General features: G+C 41.6%; 1 protein-coding gene and 1 non-coding gene across 3 annotated transcripts in view; both read left to right on the top strand.

Moving 5' to 3' along the window:
- The window catches only part of LOC124721693 (organic cation transporter protein-like), a 403,851-nt gene that overhangs the window by 118,050 nt on the left and 261,488 nt on the right, over positions 1 to 24,313 (top strand). Inside the window, exon 1 of one of the 2 annotated variants that reach the window (XM_047246772.1) lies at positions 14,725 to 14,808. The exons of the other annotated variant lie outside the window; for it this stretch is intronic. Coding sequence (XP_047102728.1) covers positions 14,763 to 14,808 — 46 coding nt within the window. The 5' untranslated portion in view covers positions 14,725 to 14,762. Of the gene's footprint in view, positions 1 to 14,724; positions 14,809 to 24,313 lie in introns of those variants that run through there. 2 annotated transcript variants of the gene reach the window in all.
- Positions 15,442 to 15,514, top strand: Trnag-ucc. Its single transcript has one exon. It is a non-coding gene; the product is annotated as a tRNA-Gly (tRNA).

Below are 24,313 nucleotides of genomic sequence, written 5' to 3'. Positions count from 1 at the left end.
GAACATGTCCCTTTTTATTACAGAAATAGCAAATAGCTTGGCGTGACAGGCAATTCTCACGCGAATGTCTAGTAGCACACTGCGGGCATGATTTTAGCACTGCATTTGCTTGCTTGCACGGCACACGTGGCTGAGATCTTGGCGGCAGCTGCACGGACGGGCGCGAGGGCTGTTTACTGTTCTGTGCAGCGCGCCTGGTGGGCCGGTTAATGTGACACACGGCCGGTGAAGTTTCAAATGATTCCTGAGCAAAGTCAATTGTGTCCTGCCGATCCAATATGTCTATCACTTGTTGAAGGGAGGGATTGACTAGTTTCAAAATCTGTTCCCATATACGAACATCAGAAACGTTCTGTGCAATTGCATCACATACCATAGTATCTGAATAAGGGAGGCCACATTGACTCTCAAAAGCACAATCCCTAGTAAGGCCTTGCAAAGTTGCAACCCACTCCCTATTAGTCTGACCTGCCGTACGTTGTGCACGAAAGAAGGTATACCTTTTTGCAACTACATTGACCGATTCTTTGAAATATGCATCGAATGCAGACAAAATTTCTTCGTAGGACAGAGTTGCTACGTCGCGTCGGGGAAATAATTTCACTATCACACGGTACGTCTGGACGCCTATGGATGCTAACAAAAAAGGCTGCCGCTCATTACCTCGAATCTGTAGGCGGCGAGATGGAATCCAAATTGGCGTGACCACTCCGTCCAGCTTTCCAGTGCCGCATCAAAAGGACGAAAAGGTGGTGCAACTGCGTGTTGTGGCTGCGTGAGCGGTGAAGCGGCAGTTGCCGCATCGTTTTGCATTGCACGTTGACCCTGGACGAGCTGTCCAAGTGCATCCAGTAAGGCCTGCGTCTGCTGGTTCTGTAAGCGATAAAATTCGGACAGTACATCTGGAAATTGTGGCGAAGCCATTACACAAGTAAATCAGGGTAGTATATGTACGAACGCGAATTGGCTCGTCGCCAACTTTTGTGGACTGGCAAGACAGCCAACCCACGAGGACGGGAGGCCGAAGGGCACGCGTTTAGCTCACGCAGGCTGGCGTGAGGTCTGGAACAGGTCAAGGTCTTATAGTAGCAAAAATAGTACGTAGCTTTTGGAATACTTAACTTTAATCCATAATTGGTGAACATCGGTCTGACGGTACATGCATCACAAGATAAATAGCAATTGATAATGGCGCCTTGCTAGGTCGTAGCAAATGACGCAGCTGAAAGCTATGCTAACCATCGTCTCGGAAAATGAGAGCGTAATTTGTCAGTGAACCATCGCTAGCAAAGTCGGCTGTACAACTGGGGCGAGTGCTAGGAAGTCTCTCTAGACCTGCCGTGTGGCGGCGCTCGGTCTGCAAACACTGATAGTGGCGACACGCGGGTCCGACGTATACTAGCGGACCGCGGCCGATTTAAAGGCTACCACCTAGCCAGTGTGGTGTCTGGCGGTGACACCACAGATTGATACATAGCTTACGTGCGTATCGATGTACAGTAAGGCACTTGAAGACAGCGTGGGAGAGTAATTTTGGTTTTTAATCACACGCAACCTACAGTCACTTGGTATTTATTGTGTACGGAAGATATATAACTTGGTCTGGACGCTGGAACACCTATAGCTTCACAAAAATTACTGCTTCTTCACGAGGACGTTATTACAGTTTTAACATGGAAATATATAGAAATATGGTGACAGATCAGATAGAATAGAATCTTAGCAAAGATTTTTCACGTTTTTATTGAAGACGTGGACAGGTGCTTAAACAAAACTCCTAACGAACCAGACGCAAAGGAATCGTGGTAAGTGTCTGAAGATCCCCCTTCTAATAAACGTTGAAAAATATTCCTGCAAATAAATTAGGAGTAACACTAATTGACAGATCTCATCGGAAAAATAAAAATTTTGATGAGCTATATTATATCAGAGACAGACATCTCATGTTCCAGTTTTGTTAGAAACAAGTTTTTGAAGAGTTATTTGGAATCATATGCTTGTTAAGAGAAGCGATACAGAAATAACGTCTAATGAGGTTTTAGGGGAATCATTTTTAATTAAGCTTGGAAACAGGCAAGCGTGAAAAAGTGGCCCTTATAAAGACAATTACCTCTGCTAACAAGAAGATACACCAACACAAGGAAATTATCATTGCAAAAACGAAGCCAGTTAATTATTGAATCAATCATGAAAAGAAATATGTTTGAGTAACGCTTTGTGACAAAGGCCGTAATGGAATCTCTGCCTGCTACTAAGATAGAATAACGTTTTGATGTTGCATAGCAGCTCGGTAAATCTTCATGAACTACCCGTAGGTTGCACATCGGCCATACAAAAAAAAAGTCGAGACGACTTCCTCAGGGCAGACATACATAGATACCTCAGAAATCAGCAGTTTGTTCAGCTCCACCCCTGTCCTGGCTCTTCGTTCCTCAGTTGATCCCAAAAAATCATTGCACAATGAAACCGCTTTTCAATAGCATCTGGATAGTGGCAAGTAAATTTTCGCACAAAATATGGAAACCCGTTAAAGATTTTGTTTTGGCGCTACGACTTATTCTTCATAAACTGGTCGTTGGCTCAACAAAGCTTTTTACCTGTTGCTTACTGTTGTTTTGATTCCCCAACGGACAACTTACTCTCGAGGTACACGAATCGCTGTATCAACTTTCATAGCCGTGTGTCTATGATACGTGTCCACTGTCCGCGACTGCCACTCGTCAATATAGCTGGCTCAGTGAACATATAATAAAAAAAAGGTTCTTGAAATTAACTATGTACGATGATAAACAACGCGTTGAGTTCATCAAAAGCCCCCTACGTCGATATGAACACTAGTTAGCGTAAATGCACATTGCACACCACACTACACACATTTTCACTTTTGTTAGCCACTGCCCTTTCTCATTCCAATGGGTCGCCGTCAAGCAAAATACTCTAGTGGGCAAAACTTATCAACGAGAATAACTTTCGTATGTTGTCACTACTAAGTAACATAGCTCGATGACACTAGGACCATATGTAAAAAGAAATGCTACAGTATATTACAGAAGGCAACTGAAACAGATACACAATGAGACGAACAGAATTTACACCTTCATTTGAAGACCATAATTACACTCGAGACACAGCAATTCATGATGACCTCCTGGACATTTCTAAAGGCGGAAAAGGTTCTGAATTGCATATGTGATCACCACGGGCAGCAGTGCATTCTCTGCAACGTGCTCGCATGCTGGCTACAAGGTTAGTGAGGAGTTCTCGAGATAGTGCGTTCCATTCTCCACTGTCGTGGTTGACAACTGTTGAGCCGGCCGCTGTGGCCGAGCGGTTCTAGGTGCTTCAGTCCGGAACCGCGCTGCTGCTATGGTCGCAGGTTCGAATCCTGGCTAGGCATGGATGTGTGTGATTTCCTTAGGTTAGTTAGGATTAAGTAGTTCTAAGTCTAAGGGACTGATGACCTCAGATGTTAAGTCCCATAGTGCTCAGAGCCATTTGAACCATTTGAGCCTTTGAATGAAAGTTTGATTTCTGTTCGTTTCATGGGGCATTTCTTTGTTATCTTCTGTACTATACTGCAGCAGTTCTTTCTACTTATATGGTTCAAGTTTCTTCGAGCTATGTTACTTCGCAGTGACACATCATAAGAAAGTTAATTTCATCCTTATGTTTTGCACACCAGTGTACTTTATTCACATAAAAACAACAGAACTTTTCATATGCAAAGTATGATACAGAACAATCCTGAATTCAAATCCCCATACGCGGTAGAAGCGATCTAGAAATATGCACCAATACGAAAAAAGAATTGCTACCAATGAATACTGAACATAGTCGGATCATCCGGACGCATAATGTGGAAGATGCGGCTGTCAATATGCAGAGTGTCTGAACGCGACCAGAAGCGTTCCTCGGATGGTATACACCGGGGGCGAGGTGAAGAACGAGAGACAAGGGCTAGACATCAGATATCAGCAGACTCGACGTGGGAGGCAACAGAGGCAGACGTCGGCGTATGCGGCCGGACAGAAGATCCACCGGGCTAGGAGTTGCTAATTTGATTGTGATTAACAGGTTAATTGAAAGAGGAAAGACAATATAAGGATATTATAATAGGGAACTGATGTGTGTTTACAGTGCTGTGAAAAAGTTTATTTTGACTGAATAAACAGAAGTGGCGTATTCAGGTAACAAAGTGTCTCATTACAGTTGGCCTCACAACTTCAGTGAAATCCTAATGAGACTAATAAAAGGAAGTGCTTATTGATATTTATTGTATTTCTAACAGTCCTTTGACAACTAATTTACATGCAGAAAGATTTGGCGCAACGTATCAAAGCAAGACATCGTCTCAAGGTAACTATGGAACAGATAGTTTAATTTACAAGGGCTACCACCGATTTCTCGAGACGAAGACGACTCTTAACCCCTTAAATCCTGAATTTTTTCTGGAGGAAGGAAAATTTTTCTTCATGCTCTAATCCTTTCAGGTGATAGATGCAAGATTTATACACCTACATGTACCAGTTTTCAGAATATACTTTGTACAATTAGCTTCTTTTTACTGACTAAAATAATTAATTTTGAAATATTAATCGTTGTAATGCATAAGTCGATTATTAAATAATTACCACGTAAAATAATAATAATAATAATAATATAAAATTATACAGTGGAATATAAGTAACCTACCGCTTCCGTGCTACATTCACTTGTTCATATTTTTATAGTTATGCCCAACAGGTAGCAGCACTTGTGCACGGTGAAATGATTGAACATTCAAAAATATGGACATGAGGTTTTCCGTTGAGGAGAAATATGTCTGTTGCAGCTAATACACAGCAAACATTAATATACACAATTGTAGCCAGAAGGTCTGAAAGGGTTAAAGACTTTTGATTATATCAGTATTGTGTCCATGGTGCAGGAATTAAAAGTTTCGCTTGCAGTTCAACTCAGCTCCGAAACAGTCACATTTTATGTAAAAAGCAATCAGATTAAATAATGTAAAGAGTTGAAAATTTCCGTTGAGCAAAGGCATCGATATTAGCAGATATTTATACAGTTGTTTTAAAGTGAAAGAATAAAAGAACGGTAACTGTAAGCTCATACTTGGATTGTCAGATTCAGCAGCAATACGAACACAGGACTCGTTATACTTATCACAGAAGACAGATTAAATAACAGCAAGTACGTTATACATGTCTCCCTTTGCCAAAAAAAAAAAGTTATCGAATTGCAAGTAAGTTACAATATGCCTGGGATGGTATGAATATTCAAACAGCATATGCAGATGATAGTGGGTGAGGGGTTCACTGATGCACTGCAGCCTCTGCGAGCGCTTGCGTTCCTACACCGGTAGACAGGTGCACTTCAGCGGTATTCGTCACAGCTGCCAGCCAAGGACGCTGCCCCGCCTACTACATCCTGTGTCAAAGGCTGAGCCCTATTGTTGCTCCAGTTGAAACAGCTCTAGAGCTCGTGTTTGTGCTTACACGTTGGGCCAATGGACAACACAGGTGGCTGCCGTGGCTGCTGCGTCGCGCGATCACCACCTTTCGACTCTCGCAGTGCCTATTGGATAATGTGAATCGGCACCGAAACCAAAAAGTTTTCAAATGGAGTCTCTAACTACTCTAAATCCGTCAGTAGACGATATTTGCCTTCCATTGCATCTAGTCGAGTCACCGCGGGACACCAGAATTTTAGACAGCCCGAAGAGCTCACATCGTAGGATCCGCACGACTTTGTCTCATGAGACCACATTATCAAACGAGTCCTACGACCCCTACACCGATTGTCATCCTTGGGATGACTGACAAATTATTATGCTTCAAGACAGAACAAGGAAGTCAAAATGAATGTGTTTGTGTCCTGGGTTAGAAGACGGGACGTCTCAAAAACCTTAGTCAAAACTGAGCGAATGATAGAGGAGGAACCTAAATTGAGTACTTTAATATAAGAAATTACAGGTCAGAATGTAATACTTAGTTTTTAACTGACATAAACAGCTTACACATTTCAGCAACCAATGAGGTTCATAGCAACCGTTGGAAGTGACAATCGCCAGTCTCAGTACACTACAACATAATCAGTTGACAGAACTGAATAACTGGTTCAAAATTATTTGGCACTATTCCTTGCACAAGTTGTTTTTAGGAGTGTACTTACGTTTCCAATAGTACTCTCAACACTGTACTCCTCGAAATGAGCTTTTCGAGCGTCAAGTCTATGTAGCATGCACCCGTTTATCAGACGTAAGCAGTGTTCCAACACGTGCCCCCCCCCCCCCCCCACGTGTCACTCATTCTAGATCTCATACCCACTGAAATACTCATTACCGATCTTTCGTTCGTTGTTCGAAAATGGTCATTTTAGGATCCTCTGCCGCCCATAAAATTGACTCCATAGCTTTGGGGCACCTTTTATAATGCACATAAAGGGATAGAAAATACAGTAAAAATGAAAATTGTATGCATTCACGGCATAAAAGTTTTACTAAAAGCTATTACCATAAGTTCTGAAACCAGGTCGAATGCAAATATAAGCTCACTAGACGGAAAATGAGTCACCGCACGGGAGACATCACACCAATACCACAGAAATGGTTGTATCCTAGATACGGGTCTGAATTTGCTGACAGAGTGTGTCCAAAAGTTTCTTCAGGTGCGCCACATTAAGCTGAAGCTATTCACTGATCGTTAGATTGCATAGATATTGCTATGTTTCATCCACTGTTCCAGATAGTCACAAATATTGCCTACGAAATTGAGATCAGGTGATGTAGCGGACCAGTAGAGATGTTTTCATCTTGGAAGGAGACTGTGAACACAGTATACATGCCACGAAGACGTAAAGGGAAGAGTTACGCTTCACTAGAACACATAGCTTCATGATTATTACATACAGCCGACTGGCACATACATATCACTTCACTGCCATGACGTAAGTCAGCAGTGGAAGCTCACGTAACTGCCTGGTACTAGTTAAGCACTTCTCCAACGTTGCGAGGAGAACAGTGTCCGTTGAGATTATACAAATAATGGGCACTCACGTTTGAGGATGTCATTTGTGGTTACAGGTGATAGGATGATGTCCCTCCAGCTTCAGTTCCATTTATCGATATCTCGAATTTGCTCTATTCAGAGCATAGTGTTCGATGTGACAGTCTCTGGAAGATTCGATGTTGATGATAGGCAAGTGAGACTCGGGTGACTCTCGTAACAGGCAGAGGAGAGAGCACTCAAATTATTCTTCTCCCAACTCTTCTCATATTTAAGCCGCTTTTCCCTTCCATCTGAAATAGGTGACTTAGCTCACCTGCAATTAGTGTTGCACATCTTCCAGTCGTATTTCGAGATGCAGGCCATTTCAATATTCCTCGTGATCTTTCTCCTTCTGTTGCCAATTGTGTAAAGCCTCGGTTTAAACTGTGAAAACATGTGCATGTAATCATCCTTCTGCAAGAAAGTTTATTTCTTCCTCCCTTAGTTGTGGCATCGGCCATATGGATGTTAATAGGGCATCTTGGTCTGACAGAGTTTTTGATTCGACTTTAAGGCCACAGCTTGTAGTGAGGTTAAGAGGTCTTGTAAATGGCTTACGTGAATTCAACTTAAGCAAATTTAGTATATAACTCAAAAATTGTCTCCTGCGTAATACGAGGTATACTACCTTATTGCTGTTTCTTTAAAAAGCGATGGTGAGTTCTCCACATCTAACAGAATGCTTTGTGGGTGGGGTGCTTCATTGCATTCTCGTGTACAGATCATTTCACTGGAGGCAAAACAATGGCATTATAGTGTGATTGACTTCTGTCACAGTATGCTGCATCTCCAACTTTTAGTTCTGTTCATTCATTTGAATATATATTAGTATAATCATTGCTGGCTAATGTTCATTTTTTTTACTAAATTTAAGTCGTTTGGTATTCCGTATTCTGTGCTCGACCGTCATGTACCTGTATTGTCAAAGGAGGTGTACATGTATTAGTTTCGTATAATAATATTGATAAAATTCGTATAAATGATATTTGGAATAAGAAAATAACAAGAAGTTAATTTTAGTCACTCATACTGAATATCTGATGTGGTGCAATATATCATTTCCAAAGCAAAAATTCATTCACAATACATTTAAGATACGTATTTGATGGGTTAATCTTGAATGATAGAAGCTAACCGAATGTAATACCGGATGTGCAGCTCAGCGAATCAGATCAGACCCGAGCTTATGATACCCCACTGACGAAAACCGTCCATCGAAAGTCAAAAGAATTGTGTGCAACTAAAACAATGGGCGACTAATTCTTACAGATGATGGCGTTTGTGTATGTATTGGCGAATCAATAATGTTTTGGTATCACGTCTGCGTAATTGCTCTGCTGTTCACAGTAAAGTGCCTGGCAGAGGGTTCAATGAGCGACCTTGAAGCTGTCTCTTTACCGTTCCACCTTCGAACGGCGAGCGGGAGAAACGAACGCTTAAAATTTTCTGTGCGAGCCCTGATTGCTCTCATTTTATCGCGATGATCATTTCTCCCTTACACGTACGGCACTGGCTCGCATAACTTTTGCTAGTTTTACTTCGAGTTAGAATCCTTCTTGGTGTCTGATCCATTCTATGATCAGTACACACATGTTAAGGCAACATACACCATTGTAAGTCGTAGCTAACAGCTTACCATGTGGAATACGGTTAACTGTATTTGTCATTATGCATGCTACGCGAAAGACGTCATAAGTAAGAAAAATTCGCACACAAAACTTGTCAATCATGTTCCTGCAATACAGATCGTCAGAGGAAACTGGAATATATGGAATATTAATACGCGAGTTCTTCCAGAAATGAGAATCTGTATGTTTAGAGAACTGAAGATTCTGGAAAAACGTGTGCAGTCCCAACGAGTCAACTACTATGTTCAATTTATTAAGAAAAGTCGCGATTTTCATTTCGGTGCGTTGTTGCTAAGTCGAAGTTCCATTACTGCGCCAATCGTTGTGCATCGGCTCTGCGTCATCGGCCGCGAGGCGTCATCGTGCACCAGCAAGATGCATCCACAAACATTGCGGTGTGCCAGCCGCGGTAACTTTGGAGGACGCAGTGAAGAGGCTGCTGCGTCAGCTGGGAGAGTTGCTCTCATCAGCTAGACTGCCGAGCTTGTCTGCGAGTACGTGCTGCTGCCGGCGCCCACCCACTGGCGTAGCTGCCAGTTTCTGTAAGTGACAGCTGCGCACTCGCGCAAAAGCATCAAGAAAGGACATCTGCCTGCAGGCGCAACATGTTGACGGGCGAGATGATCCACCGCAGCACACTCGGAGCTTTGAACCTGCTCTTTATTTCTATGATGATACTCAGTTTGTTTAGGAGGAACTGGAAAAATCGTTAAGTTTTATCGGTTACCCCTCCCTGACTTGAGAACAAGGTTTCCAAGTGAGTAATGTTTCAAGAAGTTTGACAGGGTAGCTCGTAGCGTTAAAATTGGATAATGAATGACTAAGCGATAATTAAGAAGTGAAAAATACGTAACACAAGATAGATCTTCACAATGAGGCTACTACTTCTGCGGCCTTTTTTTCTACATACAGGCAGAGCCAGAGCATACCACTAAAACTCAGATGATATCTCAGCAAACAATCTTCGTAATGTCAACAAACAGAAGACAACAACTTACATCCTTCTGAATCTGCTTACAGTATACATCGCTTAGTCTCCTCCTACGATGTTTATCTCCCACACTTCCTTCCAGTACTAAATTGATGGTCTCTTGATGTCTCAGAATGTGTCCTATCCACAGATCCCTTATTTTAGTCGGATTGTGCCAGAAATTCCTCTTCTCCCAAGTTCTATTAAGTACCTCCTCATTAGTTGTGTGTTCTGTCCACCTAATCTCCAGCATTATTCTGTAGCACCACATTTCAAAAGCTTCAATTCTCTTCTTATCTAAACTGTTCATCGTCCACGTTTCACTTCTATACATGGCTACACTCCATACAGATACTTTCAGATTTCCTAACACTTGAATCTGTATTCGATGTTCAGAAATCTTTCTCAATCAGAAACGCTTTTCTTGTCATTGCCAGTCACATTTTATATCCTCCCTGCTTCTACCGTCATCCGTTATTTTACTGCCCAAATAGCAAAACTCATCTACTACTTTGTCTCATTTTCCTAATCTAATTTCCTCAGCTTCACTTGATTTAATTCGACTACATTGCATAATCCTTGTTTACCTTTTGTTGATCCTTATCTTATATCCACCTTTGAAGACACTGTCCATTCCATTAAACTACTTTTCCAAGTCCTTTTCTGTCTCTGACAGAATTATGTCATCGATAAACTCAAAGTTTCCATTTCATCCCTCTGAACACTAATACCTTACCCAGATTTTCCTTGGGTTTCTTTTAGTCCTTGCTCAGTGTACAGATTGAATAGTATCGGGGAAAAGCTACAACTCTGTTTCCCTTCTCAATCATTGCTTCCTTTTAATGCCGCTCGACTCTTAAACTGCCGTCTGGTTCCTGTACAAGCTGTAAACAGCCATTCGCTCCCTATGTTTTACCCCTGCGACCCTCAAAATTTCAAAGAGTGTTCTAGTCAACATTGTAAACGACTCCTCTAAGTCTACAAATGCAGTAAACGTAGGTTTGCCTTTCCGTAACCTGTATTCTGAAAAGCATAGGGTCAGTACGGCCTCGCGTGTTCTACGCACCTCCGGAATCCAAACTGATCTCCCCTGAGGTCGGCTTCTAAGACCCTTTCTACTCTAGCTTGGTGTTAGTATTTCACAACCACGACTTATTAAACTGACAGTTCGCTAATATTCATACCTATCAGTACCAGCTTTCTTTGGCATTGGAATTACTACATTCTTCTTGAAGTCTGAGGGTATTTCGCCTGCCTCATACACCTTGCATACCAGATGAAAAGTTCTGTCATGGCTGGCTCTCCCAACACTGTCAGTAGGTCTGAGGGAATGTTGTCTACTCCTTGGGCTTTGTTTCGATTTAGGTCTTTCAGTACTTTAACAAATTCTTATCACGGTATCATGTCTCCCATATCATCTTCATCTACATCCCCCTCCATTTCTAATTATTGCCTGCAAGTTCATCTCCCTTTTGCAAACCCTTTGTATACTCCTTCCATCGTTCATCTTTCATCTTTGTCTTCCCTGCTTAGGAGTGGTTTTCCATCTGAGCTCTTGATATTCACACAAGTGGTTCTCTTTTCTCCAAAGGTCTCTCTAATTTTCCTATAGGAGGCATGTATCTAATCCCTAGTGATAAATGCTTCTACATCCTTACATCTGTCCTGTAGCCACTCCAGCTTAGCTATTTTGCCCTTCCTATCGATCTCATTTTTGAGACGTTTGTATTCCCTTTTGCCTGCTTCACGTACTGCATTGTTATATTTTCTTTTTCATTAATTAATTTCAATATGTCCTACGTCACCCAAGGATTTCTACTAGGCCTTGTCGTTTTACCTATTTGATCCCTAACAGCCTTCACTATTTCATGTCTCAATGTTACCAATTCGTCTTCTACTGTATTCCTTTCCCCTTTTCTAATCAATCGTTGCCTAACGCACCCTCTGAAACTCTCAACATCATCTTGCTCTTTCTGCTTATCCAGATCCCAGTTTCCTTAATTTCCTACTTTTTTACAATTTCTTTAGTTTTAAACGACAGTTCATAGTCAATAGATTGTCAGAGTCCACATCTTCCCATGGTAGTGTCTTACAATTTAAAATCTGGTTCCGAAATCTCTATCTTGGACGCTAAAGTAATTAAACACCGTCGACACCAAGGCAATGCGTGAGAACGGATAACAGTGTCGTATTCTTAATGTGGTCGTCATAATAGAAGTCGAATCCCAGCAAGACTACCAGAGGCTGCAAAAGAAAGTGAATAAAATTTCACCATGAAGTGTGAGCTCACTAGAAAAACGCAATCACGCTTTATTTTATGAGTTGTCATACAAGATGACCAATACTGGGGCAATTCCAACAGGACAATGCAACACCCCAGACGTCCAGAATTACTACAGAGTGACTCCAGAAACACTCTTGAGTTTAAACACTTCCGCTGGCCACCAATCCCCCTAGACATGAACATTATTGAGCATATCTGAGATGCCTTGCAACGTGCTGTTCAGAAGAGATCTCCACCCCCTCGTACTCTTACGGATGGACAGCCCTGCAGGATTCATGGTGTCAGTTTCCTCCAGCACCAGGTCAGACATTGGTCGAGCCCATGCCACGTCGTGTTGCGGCCCTTCTGCGTGCTCGTGGGGGCTCTACACGATATTAGGCAGGTATACCAGATTCTTTGGCTCTTCAGTGTTGTTGAGGAGAGTCAGATTTTTAATGGGTGTTCTTTTAGAGCGACACGATGAAACATCCTGAGCGAGGAACATAATGATACAACGTTTTATGGTCCTTGCAGCCTATCTTTCCTCACTGGTGCTAAATCAATTAGTTGCTGTCTGCTTCTTGCGGCTTTACCTACTTATTTTCAGCGATCACAGGACCTGTAGATCAAGCGCTGCATCAAGGATCTACTTAAATCTTTTATCTCTCGCTGTCTCTCTCCACCCTGCGGGGATTCCCAATGCTGCGACGTCCTTCTCTATGTCATCTTTCCACTGTGTATGAGGTCGACCCAGTCGTATTGTTGCTTGGAGACTGCCCTCAAATGCCTTCTAAGGAATTACGTTGGGTTCCATTCTAGCCACGAGCCCAGACTTTCGTAGTTTCCTACTACTTAATTTCTGGACAATAGTGGGTTGCTTCGTCAACTGATAGATTTCAGTGTTTTTTTGAACTCTCCAGATGCCATTTTCCAGCACTGTTATAGGTAGCATTTAAGGTGAAATTCGACATCAAAAACGGACTCAGTGCTCGCTCAGTATTCAGTGAACACGACTTATGTGCCAAATACATCAAATGTATGGTATCACGACCGTTTCTATCATATGAAGTGTTAACATAAATATGTGAAAAACCTTACATTAAAACACGTGTGCCATCGTAAAAATTCAAATGAAAGAAACCTCGATGTGGTAACCGAATTGATAGTGATACGTACCATGACTATTCCTAGATTGGAAATAATTCAAAGTTCTGAAAGTTCTGAACACACCCACTTCGGTTCAAAAATGGCTCTGAGCACTATGGGACTTAATTTCTGAGGTCACCAGTCCCCTAGAACTTACAATTACTTAAACCTAACTAACCTAAGGACATTACACACATCGATGCCCGAGGCAGGATTCGAACCTGCGACCGTAGCGGCTGCGAGGTTCCAGACTGTAGCGCCTACAACCGCTCGGCCATTCCGGCCGGCCCCACTTCCGGAACACGTAAATACAACTTGCTTGGCATTCCTAGTGCATTTTACAGAAACTGAAACGTGTTTTCCTTCATTTGTGGCTGCACCGCTGAAAGCATTGCCCTTAATGCTAATAAACATTTACAATATAACTTGGGTACTGTGTGATGGATAAGTTTCCGCCTTTGTCAGGGTACTATTCCGTAGTTCAAATGGTTCAAATGGCTCTGAGCACTATGGGACTTAACAGCTCTGGTCATCAGTCCCCTAGAACTTAGAACTACTTGAACCTAACTAACCTAAGGACAGCACACAACACCCAGTCATCAAGAGGCAGAGAAAATCCCTGACCCCGCTATTCCGTAGTAACAGATGCAGAACTGTAATGTGGTAAGGTAAAATGTTGGTGTATCGAATATGTATATTCGTGTTAAATTTTCAAACGAATTCATTGCATTACACAGTTATCGCAAGGGTACTATAACGCCGTTAATTTTTATAATTATTTGTTGTATCTCAGTAGACAGATCGTTTAGTAATAAAAACAAAGCTGGTTTCTTTGGCATTTTCCGAATGACTTAGCGCTCTACTCCTGAACATTTATGATATTAGGTATGTGCAGAATAGGTGAATATCGTCTTCAATAGTCCTAATATCACTTCCGTTTTAACTATCAATTGTTCAGTTTACTTAAATTTGCCAACCTCATATATCCTAGTACTAGGCCACATCTCTCAGTTGGAAAATATTTTACATGTCGTCGTGGAAACGAGATCGAATGCCGCAACGGATTTCTTAATTTCTTTCACTGGCGAATATCTGCGGGTCACCAGTCGCCGACCACGTGACAAAAACCCAGAAACGTATTTCCAACAGTTCATTAGGCACTTTATTTTCCTGTGCACAAGGTACTTTTAGACCGAGGTCGTTCATCATTCACTAATGGCGCTTGGAGGGATGCCACAGCAATCTGCTATTGAATGGCGAATGGGCCGCACTGCTGGCGAGGCACGCCGCTGGGGCCTGGTGAGCGTGTCAAGGCCCCCGCTGATGGGTTAAGTGTGCCGCGGATGTCACTGTGTGCTCACCTTTTACGCCCATTGCGCTGCTGTGTCCTACGCTTGCAGAAAACCGGCACGCCTGCCAACTTACGCTGTTGCCGTCCGTAACTTCGGCCTCTCGCACGGCCACTGAATTCGAAGAAGTGTACCGGGCGGCTGCGGGCTTAATATGGCTTCTCACGAGTAACTTCTCGCCAGAAAAGATCGTGATTGCGCCGTCGACTTTTAGCCAGAAGCGAATAAAGAAATTAGATTCTGGGAGTTAGGAGGACAAAGTTACACGAAGAATAAATGCAACGACAGTCGGAAGACACGTAGGTTTTGGTTCATCTTCCCGTCATCATTGATGTCATCAGAAATAGAGCACAATGGAGAATGAAATGTATCGTGGCCATATCTAAGGAGCTGTTCAGCATTTTCCGTAAGTTATTCAGAGATACCGTGTAGAGCTTGCGTTACGATTGTCGAACGCATTCCTCTTCAGCAGGAGCCCAGTGTTCTCTTCACTGAGTCATCTGTTTGCTCCACTTATTTTGCATCTATCTTCGATTTGCTTTGATGTGTCTCTCCACGAAATCCTTCCCTGTATCCGCCACTTCATCTTAGAGCATCACTTAAACACAAACGGTCCTGATTTATTTGTTGAATGTATTCCAATCTCTGCCTTGCCCATGTCCGAAAGAACAGATACCATCTTCATATATATAGCTACGGTTCACCGGCCATTAGGCCATCTTCTATGCGGATGCACACACATTGCCCGAACTCTTACGGGAATCGGTAAAGCCGCAAGAAATGAGTGTAATGGGCAGGGGCACTACGAATATAGTGCGGGACAGTATGTTGGGAATGTGGTGGACCCGGCGGAGGTTCGAATACTCCCTCGGGCCTGTGTGTGTGTGTGTGTGTGTGTGTGTGTGTGTGTGTGTGTGTGTGTGTGCGCGCGTGTGTGTGTGCATCCATAGGATAATTTAGGTTAAGTATTGTGTAAGCTTAGGGACTGATGACCTTAGCAGTTTAATCCCATACGAATTCACATAAATTTCGAAAAGATGTCACTGTAGCGCAGGGGATAGCGCGTTGGACTTCCAATTCAAAGGTCGTGGGTTCGATCCCCACCAGGGATGTTCACATTTATAATTAAATTGCAGTGTTATAACAACATTTAATAGCCGGCACAGTAGCTCACTGAGTGAACCGACCATCGAACAACCTGAACGAGTGTCATCGGACGTCCGCCACGAACAAATTCAGCGAACAATATAAAACAATAATAAGGATGAATACGTCCGCCACGAACAAATTCAGCGAACAATATAAAACAATAATAAGGATGAATAGAGCGTATAATTAAATTGCAGTGTTATAACAACATTTAATAGCCGGCACAGTAGCTCACTGAGTGAACCGACCATCGAACAACCGGAACGAGTGTCATCGGACGTCCGCCACGAACAAATTCAGCGAACAATATAAAACAATAATAAGGATGAATAGAGCGTATAATTAAATTGCAGTGTTATAACAACATTTAATAGCCGGCACAGTAGCTCACTGAGTGAACCGACCATCGAACAACCGGAACGAGTGTCATCGGACGTCCGCCACGAACAAATTCAGCGAACAATATAAAACAATAATAAGGATGAATAGAGCGTATAATTAAATTGCAGTGTTATAACAACATTTAATAGCCGGCACAGTAGCTCACTGAGTGAACCGACCATCGAACAACCGGAACGAGTGTCATCGGACGTCCGCCACGAACAAATTCAGCGAACAATATAAAACAATAATAAGGATGAATAGAGCGTATAATTAAATTGCAGTGTTATAACAACATTTAATAGCCGGCACAGTAGCTCACTGAGTGAACCGACCATCGAACAACCTGAACGAGTGTCATCGGACGTCCGCCACGAACAAATTCAGCGAACAATATAAAACAAAAATAAGGATGAATAGAGCGTATAATTAAATTGCAGTGTTATAACAACATTTAATAGCCGGCACAGTAGCTCACTGAGTGAACCGACCATCGAACAACCGGAACGAGTGTCATCGGACGTCCGCCACGAACAAATTCAGCGAACAATATAAAACAATAATAAGGATGAATACGTCCGCCACGAACAAATTCAGCGAACAATATAAAACAATAATAAGGATGAATAGAGCGTATAATTAAATTGCAGTGTTATAACAACATTTAATAGCCGGCACAGTAGCTCACTGAGTGAACCGACCATCGAACAACCGGAACGAGTGTCATCGGACGTCCGCCACGAACAAATTCAGCGAACAATATAAAACAATAATAAGGATGAATAGAGCGTATAATTAAATTGCAGTGTTATAACAACATTTAATAGCCGGCACAGTAGCTCACTGAGTGAACCGACCATCGAACAACCTGAACGAGTGTCATCGGACGTCCGCCACGAACAAATTCAGCGAACAATATAAAACAAAAATAAGGATGAATAGAGCGTATAATTAAATTGCAGTGTTATAACAACATTTAATAGCCGGCACAGTAGCTCACTGAGTGAACCGACCATCGAACAACCTGAACGAGTGTCATCGGACGTCCGCCACGAACAAATTCAGCGAACAATATAAAACAATAATAAGGATGAATACGTCCGCCACGAACAAATTCAGCGAACAATATAAAACAATAATAAGGATGAATAGAGCGTATAATTAAATTGCAGTGTTATAACAACATTTAATAGCCGGCACAGTAGCTCACTGAGTGAACCGACCATCGAACAACCGGAACGAGTGTCATCGGACGTCCGCCACGAACAAATTCAGCGAACAATATAAAACAATAATAAGGATGAATAGAGCGTATAATTAAATTGCAGTGTTATAACAACATTTAATAGCCGGCACAGTAGCTCACTGAGTGAACCGACCATCGAACAACCGGAACGAGTGTCATCGGACGTCCGCCACGAACAAATTCAGCGAACAATATAAAACAATAATAAGGATGAATAGAGCGTATAATTAAATTGCAGTGTTATAACAACATTTAATAGCCGGCACAGTAGCTCACTGAGTGAACCGACCATCGAACAACCGGAACGAGTGTCATCGGACGTCCGCCACGAACAAATTCAGCGAACAATATAAAACAATAATAAGGATGAATAGAGCGTATAATTAAATTGCAGTGTTATAACAACATTTAATAGCCGGCACAGTAGCTCACTGAGTGAACCGACCATCGAACAACCGGAACGAGTGTCATCGGACGTCCGCCACGAACAAATTCAGCGAACAATATAAAACAATAATAAGGATGAATACGTCCGCCACGAACAAATTCAGCGAACAATATAAAACAATAATAAGGATGAATAGAGCGTATAATTAAATTGCAGTGTTATAACAACATTTAATAGCCGGCACAGTAGCTCACTGAGTGAACCGACCATCGAACAACCGGAACGAGTGTCATCGGACGTCCGCCACGAACAAATTCAGCGAACAATATAAAACAATAATAAGGATGAATACGTCCGCCACGAACAAATTCAGCGAACAATATAAAACAATAATAAGGATGAATAGAGCGTCTGTCATGTAAGCAGGAGATCTCGGGTTCGAGTCCCGGTCGGGGCACACATTTTCAACTGTCCCCGATGACGTATATCAACATCTGTATGCAGCTAAAGGTATTCATTTAATTGTATTGATTTAATTGTAATTGCTCTACAGTCCCTAACCCTCTACAGCTCCCTCGGGCACCATGGATGTTATTCGTTGATGTCTTAACACACATTCTATCTATGTTATATTATGTTATGTTAACCGGGGACCTAGAAACGACGGAGAGGCTCCGTCATAAATAGAGCGTCTTTCATGTAAGCAGGAGATCTCGGGTTCGAGTCCCGGCCGGGGCACACATTTTCAACTGTCCCCGATGACGTATATCAACACCTGTATGCAGCTAAAGGTATTCATTTAATTGTATTGATTTAATTGTAATTGCTCTACAGTCCCTAACCCTCTACAGCTCCCTCGAGCACCAAGGATGTTATTCGTTGATGTCTTAACACACATTCTATCTATGTTATGTTATGTTAACCGGGGACCTAGAAACGACGGAGAGGCTCCGTCCCCGCTGCAGTGGTCCGCAACCCCACGACGACTACCGCAGTCCACTTCACCAACACCGACTCAAAGGAAGGCCTCGGCGCTTGTTGGTGACGTCACGTCAGCTAGGCACGGCGAACGCCAGGTCTGTTGCAGGCATACTCATAATGGTGGTTTCTCCCTTTCTGACACAGGAAAATGGGAAACTATTGGCGGTAGTTGACCAACACACATTGTTCTGAGAGATTTCTGCAATCAATTAATTGTGCAATTCATTACACTTCTTAACAAATAGTGTACTCCTGAACTTCAATTTCCACCTGTTTTAAGGACTGACATACAAAAACAACATCATGGTACAGCAGCAACAGAATTCGTGCTTCTTTACCTTATTTGTAAATCTGAGGCAGTTACGTTTGTACTGGGTTGCTTTTACAAGAAACTGCGAACATATTGCTCTTCTTTAGGTATCTTCGTTGACTATGGGGTGGCGAGCACTGAATGTTAATGAAATATCTTGCGATTGTAAACGTTGGGGGAGGGGGTGGGGGACAGAAGAAGAGGCAAAAGAGAGATACTTCTTTCATCAAATAATTTTTTTTATCTTGTAAAGCTTCTCCTTTCAGTTGCAAGAGGGGAATATTTATCTTTTCTAATGTGCATGTTTAAAAAAGTTTAAGCTCAGCAGTATTTTCGATGTATGAAGCTAATTTGTTTCCTGTTTAGAATTACTTTCGTTGAAAACGACTTTAATCTAATGACTGGCAACAGTTGGACGTTTACACATGTAAATTATTTCACATTTCCAATGACGATGTCAAACGAAAATAAATAAATAAAAGAAACGAGTTAATTGTAAGGGGGTTGGGGTAAGTATCGATAACAAAATGGATCAGGTAAATATAGTTACTTCAATGTAAAATTTCCGAAGCTTGAAATGGGGCAAAGCATCTTCTCATATTGATCTACGTTTGTTTCGACAGGATTCAGTAATACAGAACTATGATCTTCATTTGTAGCTTTACAATAGCAAGAAAATCTTTCATCTAAATAAAACTGCAGAATCCAAAACAATACCAAACGTTTTGTCCAAAAGTAAGAGATTTATAGTGATAAGCACGCCCAGGCGTTTCTGCCTACAACAGACCTGGCGTTCGCCGTGCCTAGCTGACGTGACGTCACCAACAAGCGCCGAGGCCTTCCTTTGAGTCGGTGTTGACTTTACCCCTCCGCCGCCCCACACCGAACCCAAGGTTATTGTGCGGTTCCTCCCCCGGTGAACCCCCCAGGGAACTTCTCACACCAAACGAGTGTAACCGCTATGTTTGCGTGGTAGAGTAATGGTGGTGTGCGCGTACGTGGAGAACTTGTTTGCGCAGCAATCGCCGACATAGTGTAGCTGAGGCGTAATAAGGGGAACCAGCCCGCATTTGCCGAGGCAGATGGAAAACCGCCTAAAAATCCACAGACTGGCCGGCTCACCGGACCTCGACACAAATCCGCCGGGCGGATTCGTGTCGGGGACCGGCGCTCCTTTCCGCTAGGAATGCCGTCATTCTATCTATAATCTTCACTGATACTATGTCTGCAGCTTCTGTGCACTGTTAAACTGCTTTCGTACCGCATTCAGCTGTCATTTCTATTTATTTGTACTATTGAACAACTTCGGTGCTAAACAAGTTTCAAGTATCTAAAATAGAAGCATCATATACACAGTATATTAAAACCAATTAATAATTAAACAAAATGTGTGTCAGATTTCAGTATATGCTAGGAAAATTATAATTTGCTTCAAAGAAGAATGTCAGCGGTACGTTAGGCCTTGCAGTTTTTGCTTCCGTGTTTAATCAGCGTTCATCTTTGCTTCGTTGATGAGTATGTAGTTGTCATGGGAGCACGTCGTTTCCAATTAGTTGTTACAGAGATTTTATGATAAGTATACACAAATACAGAAAGTTAATGAATTCAACTTACATACACACTGCATAACGAGTGTTATTGTCATATGGAGGTAAAAGTATTAATATTAATTGAATTAAAATAAAACCAGCGTATACAAGTTACCATCTGAGCTTATAAAAGTTTAAAATTCAGCTTTTATAGCCGAGTAATGGAAAGGGAATGAAAATTGTGAATTTAGAATATGACTGCCATCATTTATTGTATTGTTACGTAATCTTCTTTGTCTTGTGGTTCTACATATTCATGACTATAGCAATGACTATGGTTTCTATGGCTCTGCTAAGTATCCTCGCAGGACTGGCGTAATCGTCGAGAAATTTTCCTCTGCGTAGTTCTTTTTGTTCGTTTATAGCTGCTTCCGATTGGTCCTTTAGATGGATATAAATTTCAGTCTTGCATCACATCCATGACGTTGTTCCTGCAGTATGCGCAGAAACTCCAGTGATTTATTAATAGCCTACTACGTGTTTTGTGGTTAGCGTCTTTTAAGCGTGCAGCAAAGGTGGAGCGGTAACTGTCACTTATTGCTGTGTGTTCTTTAAATCGGAGGGGAGGGGTCTGGCGTGATTTTTTGGTTTTCTTTAGAAACAACTTATTTTAATTAATTGCGGTTAATACTTTTGCCCCTGCATGACAGAATAACTCTCGTTATGCGCTATCAATGTGCGTTGTACACATTACTTTTGTCTATCTGTGTCTACTTAGTATAAATATCTTTGCAACAAATGACTAATAGTGAAGTGCTCACATAACTGAGCTAAACATGTCCACTTTCATGACAGTTACATATAATCATTAGCACAAGAACTATGAACTCTAGCTAATTATATCCAGAAGCAAAATTCTGTATGACATAATGTACCATTGAAAATCTTCTGTGAAGCAAGCTATAATTTTCGTAGCATATCTTGAAACCCGACATATTTTATGTTTAATTCTTAACTGATGTTAATACATTGTGTATATTATGCTTGTGTTTTAGATACTTTAAAATGGTCTAGGATAGGAATTGTGTAATAGTACAACAAAAAATAAAGATCACAACTGAAGATGGCGCAAAATCATTTCAACACATCCTGTCGTTCTGTCCCATCTTCTTGTCGATGTTACCAGTAGAAGTCTTTCCGACAGGAATGCTCTCTTTTGCTGTGATAGCCTGGTTTTTATGTCCCTTGTGCATCTCCTTCATGCGTTATTTTGCGTACAAGGTAGCATAATTCCTTAAGTTCTACTTCTTACTTCCTAATTTTTTGTTGAGTTTATCACTGGTCTCGTTTCTGCTATCCTTCATGTCTCTCTTTGGTTTACTTTCGGTCGATAGTTTGTACTGATTAGATGGTTCATTCTATTCAAAAGACCCTCTGTTCATCTTCCTCACTTTCACTGAAGATAGCAACGTCATCAGCGAATCTTATGATTGATACTCTTTCACCCTGAATTTTAATTCCACTCCTGAATCTTTGTTTTATTGCCATCACTGCTTCTTCTATGCACAGATTAAACACTTGGTGCGAACGTCTACGTCCATGCCTCTCACCCTTTTTAATCCGAGAACACCATTCTTCGCCTTCCACTTTTATTTTTCCTTGCTGGTTCTCGTACATATTGTACCCGCCTTTCCCTGTAGCTTATATCAGCTTTTATGATAATTTCTAACATCTTGCGCCAGTTCACATTGTGTAACGCTGTCCTTAGGTCGACAACATGTTCTGATTTTTCTTAGGTCTTGCTCCGTTATCGAGAACAAAGTCAGATTAGCCTCTCTGACGGCTTTACACTTCCTTAAAACCAATTTGATTGTTATCTAACAATGGCTCAGTTTTCTTTTCCATTCTTCTGACATCACTCATGTCGGCAGCTAGGAAATACTGTAGCATCTTACGTGATCTTGATATGTTACAGATCGTATTCAAAAAAGTCAGGTATTAACGAATATGTGGGGAGGAACTAAGTAAGCTGTCAGGGTGAGTTAAATGAATGCCGTCAGCTGTTATGAGAGAAAGAAGCAAGTAAGCTGTTGCTGTTTTGTTGCTACCCATGACTCAATACAAGAGTCGCCTGATGTCTGAGCATAAATAATTGATACAAAATAAAGGAATATATCCTATTGCCTGTAGACTGATCAGGAACTGCTATTTAAAAGATTATTTTCACCACGAAGTTGACATAAGAAACGATGTCCCTCAAATATATGTATAGCTGTTGGCCTTGGTTAATCTATACCAAAATGAGATGGGAATAACTATCTACTGAAATAATACACAGAGGAATTCGATTACTGTACTTTTTTTGACAAAGATTTACACAAATGGAAAAACTGAACAGTGTGAAAGTCGTCGTTCAAAAACAACAGAAAATACAGGAAGTATTAAACTATCTCAGTTAAAAGAAATGCACGTATTGTGGGTCCACAAGTTACTGGCAAACACACTCTAACCATTCTCAGTTGTGTAATACAATTAGAGAGAGCCAGAGTCCTACTCTGGAGCACATTAAGACCTCTTGAAATATATTCTTTACCTGAAATGTGCATCTCCACGTCTCTGTCGTAGTGTACCTCTACTGTCTGCTTTTCCATTGGCTAAAGGACATTCCCATCAAAAATACATCGTTCCAAGTTCTGCAGACATGACTTGCCACAATATGGTTGCTTCCTGGCTTTAACTAACATATTTCAATAATATTTAAATAAAGAAATGTCATAAACATTCGGTTACAACCAGTTTGCAATAAATATAAGTAACAGTTTGTTCATAAATAAATAAACCAGCTTTCTTGCGTGAGTGTGCTAATGATAAACTACAAAAGATTGTCCTTAAATATTGCTTGAACAATAATTTATGCCTGCCTGAGGTAAGTGTCTTTTGGTTCTCTTCTCAGTGGTGCTGCCCACTAACACCTGCAACTGACCACTTTTAAATTAGCATAGTTTTTCAATAGCACTTGCAGTCAACATTTAAATAAAGTTACTGGCAAAATAGAAACCTTCTCATTAAATAACTACACAAGTGTGGCAAAATGTGAGATACTCATGCCGTATTTTTAGCTATGTAACTGTGGGGAATACTATGTTCTGACAAACGGTTGTGAAATAAAAAAGATATGAACGACGTAATAAATCAGAAATGAAATACAGATATGTAGCTTTCAAAGACGATAGCTGCAGTGCAACACCATCATGTGAGATGTTGAAATAAGACGTTGCATTTAAAAGTTGTTAATTCAAAAAGTGGTTCAAATGGCTCTGAGCACTTTGGGACATAACATCTGAGGTCATCAGTTCCCTAGAACTTAGAACTACTTAAACCTAACTAACCTAAGGACACCACACACATCCATGCCCGAGGCAGGATTCGAAACTGCGAACTTAGCGGTCGCGCGGTTCCAGACTGAAGCGCCCAGAGCCGCTCGGCCACACCGGTCGGCAGTTGTTAATTCAGAGGTTCATTGTGGAAACGTTTATTCGCTATGAATTATTACATTTTGTTGTTTTTAAACATAATGAAAGTATTGTTGTCATTGGATGCGCCCCGTTTTTTTTTTTGAGATAACAGACGTATTAGGATTTTCGTTAATATTTGACTGCCGGCCGCTGGTGGCCGAGCGGTTCTGGCGCTACAGTCTGGAACCGCGCGACCGCTACGGTCGCAGGTTCGAATCCTGCCTCGGGCATGGCTGTGTGTGTTGTCCTTAGGTTAGTTAGGTTTAAGTAGTTCTAAGTTCTAGGGGACTTATGACCTCAGCAGTTGAGTCCCATAGTGCTCAGAGCCATTTGAACCAATATTTGACTGTAAATTGCCAACGGCGTTGCCGGAGTGGTAACACCGGTTCCAGTCAGATTACTGAAGTCACGC

The sequence above is a fragment of the Schistocerca piceifrons genome, chromosome X, assembly GCF_021461385.2.
Source record: "Schistocerca piceifrons isolate TAMUIC-IGC-003096 chromosome X, iqSchPice1.1, whole genome shotgun sequence".
NCBI classification, from domain to species: Eukaryota; Metazoa; Arthropoda; class Insecta; order Orthoptera; family Acrididae; genus Schistocerca; species Schistocerca piceifrons.
This window is presented reverse-complemented; position numbering and strand designations above follow the sequence as displayed.